Genomic DNA, 8,374 nt, shown 5'->3' with positions numbered 1-8,374 from the left:
GATTTTGGATGTCAGCTATATTCCGCGAGGTTCCACACGGACGTATGGTCTTTTGCCTTGCCATTTGACCTCTATTCCCGCATGAGACGGAATGCTCAGTGATAACCTCTCAATTGTCACCGCCTAGCCTCTTTTGTGGGGCTATGGACTGAGATCCTGCTAATCTCCTCGATGCACGCACCTAATTCTCACAAGGCTGCTAACAGCACTCTTTCTTTGACTGGCATTTATTTTAGTGAAGGGTGGTTGAATGCTCGCTTCGGTGAGCAAGCTGAGTCATGATGCCGCTGATGTGGCCAAGGGGAAAGCATGCCTATTTTGCCCAACTGTCTGTCCCGCCCTAAATCAGATCAGGAAGGGCTCCTCGAGAAGGAGAAGAACCCTCTAGGCTTGATCTTTCCCTCCACTTATGTCAGTGCATGAATGGAAGAGATTTTCTTTACCTTATGTGTATGATCATCCAGCTTGATTCTGAGATGATTCTTCATCGCCCTCCTATTTGGATGGATGATCCAGGTTGTGATTGCATTGGACCAGGTCTCCCAACCTCTTTTCTCAATCCACTCTGGCTCCCCTGCCTCAAGCTAACCAAGCTTTCCAAAACCAGGGGTAAGGACAAAGATAAGACTTCAATGCTCAAATTCCCTTCGCCTACGATGCTGCAAATGCCCGTAAGCCTCTTTGAGAAAACAAAGTCTTCCCTCTTCCTTGTAAAGTAATCCTTGACAGACTCTTAGCCGGAGGCAAGATCACTTTACCTGAGCAAAGGCGTCAGGATCTAACCAAAGTTAATATGTCCAAGTTCTACTCCTATCATCGAGCATATGGCCATAAGACCAACTCATGTTGGAATCTTTAAGATGTCATTGAATCGGCTGGATAACTTCACTTTGATCAGAATGCTCAGGCCCAAGCTCCTCCTCCTCAAAACCCTAATATGGGGATTTTCACAAATCCGTTTCCTAATCATGAAGCAAAGGGCTCAGGAGAAGGTAGTCTATCAACTGCACTTGCCCCTTGCTTTGACTAGGAATGATTGACCGAGAACGAAATACCCCATCTCTTACTTTGATCTGTCCCTTGCTTTAACTTTGCTACCTTGTGCTTTGACCAGCTACGAAGAAGTCCATTGCTTGTTTTTACTTTGAATCCCATCCCTCGCTTTCACTCACCCCTATATATTATGTCGAATAGATAGATTCACTTTCCAGATACAAATACGAGTATAAGAGCAAGATTGATTGACAAATAAAAGGATAAGAAAGACATGCTGAATAGAAAGGCATTGCTGAAGCCCTCAAACGACAACCTCTACATGTCTTTTTGACCCCGGGCCATATGGTCACCAGACAATATCACACAACATAGATCGACCACTTAATCGCTGGAAGCCCGACCGCATCCTATGGAAAAGAATTCATCACAGAGCATCCGTCTAGACTCTATCGAGCTGACAAAACTCCATCCACTAGCTGCCTTACCGCTTCCCGCATTCCTGCTTCCAACCAACCTAAGCGTGATAGCTACACCCAGAGCAAGCAACTTGGATAGAAACATCATTAAGAAAGATAAGGCATAGGGCCCTGACTCAATGCCCGGGTGAACATGCATTGTTTTATCTACAGCACACAGTAGACTGAAAACCAACCAAATCGGAAGCAGAATCATCTCGGAGTAGTGGCAAGCATTAGAAAGAGCCAGCTTTAGACATAAGATATGAGAATCAACATAGTACCTGCCGGCCCTAACTTCCCCACCTACTGGTCTGACATTGTATTCTGACAAGGAATAGAGAATGGTTACCACTGGGGTTTTAGCAACTTACTAAGAGAAGGGGCTTGGTCTATAACCAGACTCTAAAGTCGCAGTTAAAGAAGCTAAATCAAAAGCTGTTTCAGGCGCATCAACCGACATAGACTCTGAAGCGGGATTAGAAGCAACCGGTCCTGGATAAAATATAGTAGATATAGCAGGACTTTCTTTTCTCAGGTTTGATTTCAGCAGATAGTGATTGATTGCAGTTCATGTGCCTTGTCCAGTGTCTAATATCCTTCAACGCGGAAGGGTCGAGTGCTCATCGAAACAAAGATGTTTTGGTCGAGTTGATTCCATCTCCTTTCCTCCACTCTCCGCCCCAGCTTCTTTTTTTTCACATACCACATAAAGAGTCACCCATTTATCTTTCCACTGACACCTAATTTGATTCGTAGGTCTTATATCCGAGACAAGGTTCCAGGAGTCCTTCAAAAATGGAATCAGATCCTGGCGCCCAATTTTTTTGGAAAGGAAGATGAACTTAACACGGGGCCCAAGGTTCACTTCTTCAGTTTCCTTAACGACTGCAGGGGTCATTTTCTCAAACCTCTTTCAGCGATCATTTTCTTTGAAAACAATTTTCTTTTTACCTTCAGAGGACAATCCTCGCCATCATTTTTTTCTCTGATGGCACATGCACTAAAAAAGCTTGCAAAACCTTTGTTTTGATTTCTTGAAAAATTGAAAGATTTCTTTATTTCAAACAATCATTTGAGAAGAAGAGGGGGAGGAAGATCCTCCTTCAGCCTTCAGCGGCCCCCTGTTAGTTAGATCCTATTTTTTTTTAAGCCAGAAGCCTTAAGAGATAGAGGGCTGGTGGTCCTCTAACTGATGCTTCTGTAGCTTGTGGGGTCATGTGCCATCTCCTAGGCCCTTCTTACTTAAGCTCAACCATAACTTATTTTATCTTCCTCTTATTTACTTTACCGCTTTTTTGATTTTTCTTATATTGAGAAGGTAAACAGCTGTAGCGACTGCTTCTGCCTTTTGAAGCCCTGGCACCTTTTAACATAAACCTTGCCATTTCAACGATGGTCCTATTTTTGCACTCTGATACACTATTATGTTGAGGGGTTTAGCCAGCTTCAAATTTACGCTTAATTCCATTCATCAACCAATAATGAAAAAATGAATTTGATCGATGTGAAGTAACCACTCTTTAAAGCTACTGGACCTCTTACCTATACTTCTCTTACGGTTGAGAATTGTAGAACTTAGCAAAGGGATTCATGATTGAAAGAAATTTCATAGTTTTTTCTATGTTCTTTTTCATAACTATTTTTATTTTTCTTTGATTTTGGAAAAAGAATTTTTTCCCCTAACGAAATTGATTTGACGGAGAGGTGGAGTGCGGAAGTAAAAAAGATATCAAAAAAATGTTTTGACTTCAAAAAAAATTTCTACCTCTAAAGCACTTCACTCAGAGTTGCAACAACTGTGAACTCATCAAGGTAGGTTTTTTTGACTGGCTGCAAAGGATTGTTCTATCCTCGGGTCCTAAGCAGCGGGTTCCTGCTTCAGTATGGGGTCTGCCACTCAGGATAGCCTTAAGGGAGAATCTTTCTTTGGTAGCCGTCGTGGTTGCAAAGCTCTATCACGGGCTCAATGAGTTTAGTAGGCGGGCGAAGGACTAGTCCCAGGTAGTTAGCAACGAGGCTCCACATGTCTGGATTCCCACTTGGCTTCTTCAACTGTGGATCTGGGATTCCCACTTGGCTTCTTCAATGAGTTTAGGAATGTCACTTTGTGTGAGGTCAGCTTGTTTTAGGTCAACAAGGGAATAAGTTTCTATATCACTTGAAGACAGGGAATTGATATCTCATCAAATTACTGGGAAAAGGACACACCGGATGGATGTCTTCTGTGTTTTAGGGAACATGAAGGAGAGAGTCAACATATAACAAAAAAAAACAGAGTTAAGGGAAGCGACCGAGTTGGTTGTTTGAAGGAACTCTGTGTTGAGCGACCTCTCATTTCCATCAAAAATTACCATTTATTTATAAAGCTCCATTCACTGGCTTTTCTATCTAATTCCCCATCAATATGAACTGGGATGAAAGAGGAGGGCAGTCAGTGCAGGAAGAACTTTACTATGGATCTAAGCAAATATATGATATCTTATATATAAGATTGGGATACCATGTCTCAGGGAGACAATTGACAATGGAAGGCTTCTTTATAGCTGAAATTTTCCAGAAAGTTGGTTAGACCGAACCGCTAAACCAAGACCGGGGGTTAAGCCCTCACTTCATTAGATTAGCTTCATATAATAGAAGAAAACCCATTCTTTTCCAGGCCAAAGGCAGGAACCATCAAACCTCAATTTCCATGTGGGTTCATTAATGTATTCCCATGGGATGAATGTCTTTGCCGGCCTATGTGTTTGCTGACCTAAAAAAGGGTCGCGTAGGTATGCGCCAAACGAGTACCAATCACTGTGATCCATGAATCTGTTTTTTAGTTTGTTAACTTCAATCCTTAAAAGTCCTTTTTTTTTTTGCTTTCGTGGTCTTGAACAGAAGAGTGGTTTAGTTATATACTCTAATGCATCTTCCTTCTTCGAACCTTTTGGTATGTATTGTCCCTAACTATATATCAGATCCACTGGATGATAAAGTCAATTCCGCACTGCTGCTGAGTCATCGGACTTATAAACCTCAAGCATTCTTTGAATTTCCGTTTTTGAATTGCGTTGGGGGAAATCTACCAAAGCTAGGTAGATAGATAGACTCCTTTCCTGCTGCTAGGGAGAGCATGAAACTAAATCTAATGATTGATTTTTCACCAGTGTCCCTTTTTTTGCGGGTACTAAGAGTCATGTCACTACCAACTAGCAGATATCATAATCTGGCTGGGTCTTGCCGATATCAACAATGAGAAAAAATAACCAAATGGAAATAGCAACTAACTATAGCTCTTGTCCCGGTCAACATCCTAGGCATAGGGGAGATCAGAGCAACAAGGAAGGCCTAGACGATGACGCCCGTCCTTGGCTACAGTAAGTAGATCGAGAGTTCGTTCTGCCCCTTGTCCCTGAAAATTGGTAATATGTTCTCATACAATGAATGTTGCTCCAACATTCATCTAGAGGGCCTAGTTGGCGAGCGATCCCAGTCTGCGGTAGAGAACAAGACAGCAAGCAAGCGTACCTTTGTTCGCTTCTTCTCCACCAAGCACGGAAGTTTAAGGATAAATGTAGGTCGGTGGCTACCAAAGGAAACTCCGATTCGATCCGCCCCCCGGCTGGGAGGCATCTACCTCATCCCGATCACAAGGAGAGGTTCACCATGATGGGAGATAAGGTCCTTTCATTCGATCTATTCCAGAAAGAATGAAATGCATAGGGGACCATCCATTATTTTGCGGCATGTTCCTTAGATTTACGGATTCACAGGGGGCTGTTCGACCTACTTAGTTGACTGACAATGACAAAGGCTTGCGAAACAAAGTAACGCCTTTTAAATTTAATCATTACTAGTCTATTAGTGGTGCGAAGCGGCTTTTCCCCCGGGAGCGAAAGGTTATACCTTAGTAAAGTATGCGAACAGCGGTTATTCTATGTAGTGCCCCCTTTTACTAAAGAAAATTAAGGTCGAGCTAAGTGACTTTGCGTAGCATAGTAAAATGAAGGCTACGCACCGACGCTCTCTTATCTATAAGCCTAAGCGTCTTTGCTAACTCGCTCGCCTACTATTTCTTTCTTTTTAGTAGGTGAGGCTAGGCTAACTCAGCCGCTGACTTCAACTGTACTGTAGTGGGCTTTCGTCGCCTTTTCCTTTTCTTAGTACCCTTTCTCATGTTCTTTCATTCATCAAGTAGGCGAACCTAGCGGTCCTTAGTAGCGTTGACAAAGAAGAACAGCCGGTTAAAAGATAGCTATAATATTGAAGATATAGGCCAGCTTGACAAGCTACCTTTCCTTGACTTCCACTTCTCGATCCCGGGCCAAAAAAGCTACCTTTCCTTGACTTCCACTTCTTTTTTATGACTTCCACTTCTCGATCCCGGGCAAAAAAGGTGACCGACCAGGGCCCTCTTGATGAAAGAAAGGGTTTATGAGCCCTAGCCCTGTAAGCCTACACCTGTGTAGAGTAGTCGTTCAACAGCTGCCACACAAACCTTTTTTGACCAATTGGTATGTCTATCATAGGCGACCGAACGCCCCCCCCCTAATTACTAGACCAACCTGCTATAATAATTCCATAAACACCTAGCGAAGATATGGCAAACAAATAAAGTAGCCCTATGTTCAGATCTAATAATACCATAGAATAATCAAATGGTACAACGGCCCAAGCGACCAAACTTAACATAAATGTAGCCATAGGAGCCATTCTAAAAAGGGATAAATTAGCACTACTTGGTGAAATAGGTTCTTTTAGAATTAATTTCGAACCATCTGCTAGAGGTTGTAACAATCTGAACGATCCCAGTACATCAGGAGCTTTTCGGCGTTGCACAAAAGCCATTACTTTATGTTCAGCTAGCACTAAAAAGGCTACCCCTAGTAGAAGTGGTAGAATTAAACCAAGTATTTCCCCTGGAACAACAATGTATGTTTTAGATTTTCTATTCACTCATGATCGGGCCTGACCTGGTCGACCCGATCATGATATTTCACTTATGATCTGCCCTGGTCGACCCAATCATGATATTGACGAATGGGACCTTTTCTCGAAAACTCCGGATCTCGCTTTTTTTTTTAGGATGGTGCATTAATGAATCCTGTTATGTTACTTCGAATGGAATCTCCACCTACCTCACTTGACTGAGCTTATGCTCAGTCAAGGGATTTCCTTCTAACTAGTGGTTGAGAGTAAGCAATCCCCCTTCATTCAACAGATTTGTGGTTGAGTCATTAGGGTCAGGAATCTTTGTTCTTCTCTTTTGCATTTTCGCTGCCTGCATTTTTCTTCGTGTCCATCCGTATCGAAAAGCTGGTTAACACCAGCTGTAATGGTTGAAAATAGGGGGCTAACCGACGACCCCCTAATCAAGCTTTGTTTGATAAAGCAAACAAACGATTCGTTCCAACAACTTTGAACCATCTTAACCCCTATCGCCGATCAACCGATGATTGATCGGGGGGGCTGGTTGGGAAGGGCTGATTAGCGGAGAAAGGAATCGCTGAGAGATAGATTCTACTCTTTGGTCAGGACGAATGAGTGGCTATGAAGCATGCTCCGGAGAAGGTCAAATTGAGCCTTCCCTGAATCAGTCCAGCCAGAAAGGGTAGAGCCCGCAGTCTAGACTACATCTCTGGAGTTTGAAGACCATCCCATTTCAAAAAAAAATACAAGCAGGTATCTAACCTTTCTTCCGGAAATCCAATCCCGTTTTGTCTTTTTTGCATCAATTTTCGCGAATTTCAACTTTTTTTCATTTTTTCTGACCATTTTATTTTTAAAAGCGCATTGTTTTGATACAAAAAAGAAACTCTCCAGTCGAGGAAGGCATGAGATATTTACCTAAACCAGTAGGTCCTTGAGCAGATCCCACATTATCCCCAAGACGTTGGTCTCTAACTAGAAAAGTCAATGCTTGAGCTTGAGAAGTTTCTGGCCCGGTGGGCCCGTCAAACTCAGTGGTATTATTTAACCAGATGAAACAACAAGCAATGAAACCAAAGGCATATAAAGCACCTAAACTATAAGACAAGTAAGCCTCTCTAGATCATACAAATGCACGGCGAGCCCATGCAAAGGGTTTGATTAAGATATGCCAAATTCTGCCAAGTATACAAATGAAACCTAACCGTACATGCCCTCCAATTTGATCTTCTAAATCGTCCACACTAACAATCCAACCTTCTCCACAAAAAGGAGATTTTAGTAAATAACCAAATATAACGCTTGGGCTAACTCTTTTTTCCTTTGTGTCGAACTTAGTAAAGAACTCAATTCTCTCTCTCCAACAAAAAAGTGGAGCTCCGCCCCAGTTGTACACTCCCTTAGTTCTATGAACCCTTGTAGATTCTAAACTTTGTTCGTGAAGGAACCGGATTTTTGATGGGCCAGCCCTTTTTTATGCGCCACTTTACCCTGGAAGGAAAATGAGCTTTGCTCTTCTAGGCGCTGGGAGCTCCCGCGGTTCGTGAGAAGGAAAAAGGACTAATCTTTTGTTGCATCTGGCAAGAGATGAAAAAGAGAGAGCTTCATCTATCGATGAATAGCGGATTGACGGAGCTCTTGGCATTGCTTTGTTTTCCTCTCCTTTCCTATCAATGAGTTCCGATCCTTTTGTTCAAAATTTCTTCGTTCATACCGAACCGCTTGCATAATCAAATCCTATTCCACAAGATCCTATATTAGCTATACATCCTCCTCGCATTTATGCCGGAAATGTAGCCAGTGCTATGGGCTTTGGCTTATGTAGATCAATTATGATGAATGGGATTGTAGCACTCCACTCACCGCCAATGCGGAAGGATGCCGCCGAAAAGAATGGAACGTTGCTTCGCTCTTCCATATGCGTCGGATCCCATATAAGAAGCTCGTCCTTTACCCGATAATTCAAACATTTTGAGGGCACAAAATGCGCATCTGCTCTATTGTTACGT

At 42.6% G+C, this 8,374-nt stretch overlaps 1 protein-coding gene and 1 pseudogene across 1 annotated transcript; one reads left to right on the top strand and one right to left on the bottom strand.

Annotated features, from left to right (window-relative positions):
• The first annotated feature begins 309 nt into the window (after window positions 1-309).
• On the top strand, window positions 310-5,106 carry LOC120268519 (annotated as a pseudogene).
• Window positions 5,107-5,984: 878 nt separating this feature from the next.
• Window positions 5,985-6,723, bottom strand: LOC120268517 (NADH-ubiquinone oxidoreductase chain 1-like). The gene is made up of 2 exons (XM_039275886.1): window positions 6,656-6,723; window positions 5,985-6,384 (listed from the first exon to the last, which is right to left on the bottom strand). Exons 1-2 carry the CDS (start codon window positions 6,721-6,723, stop codon window positions 5,985-5,987), a joined length of 468 nt encoding a protein of 155 aa, XP_039131820.1.
• Between the last annotated feature and the right edge of the window lie 1,651 nt (window positions 6,724-8,374).

The sequence above is a fragment of the Dioscorea cayenensis genome, chromosome 9 (genome assembly GCF_009730915.1).
Source record: "Dioscorea cayenensis subsp. rotundata cultivar TDr96_F1 chromosome 9, TDr96_F1_v2_PseudoChromosome.rev07_lg8_w22 25.fasta, whole genome shotgun sequence".
Classification (NCBI taxonomy): domain Eukaryota; kingdom Viridiplantae; phylum Streptophyta; class Magnoliopsida; order Dioscoreales; family Dioscoreaceae; genus Dioscorea; species Dioscorea cayenensis.
This window is presented reverse-complemented; position numbering and strand designations above follow the sequence as displayed.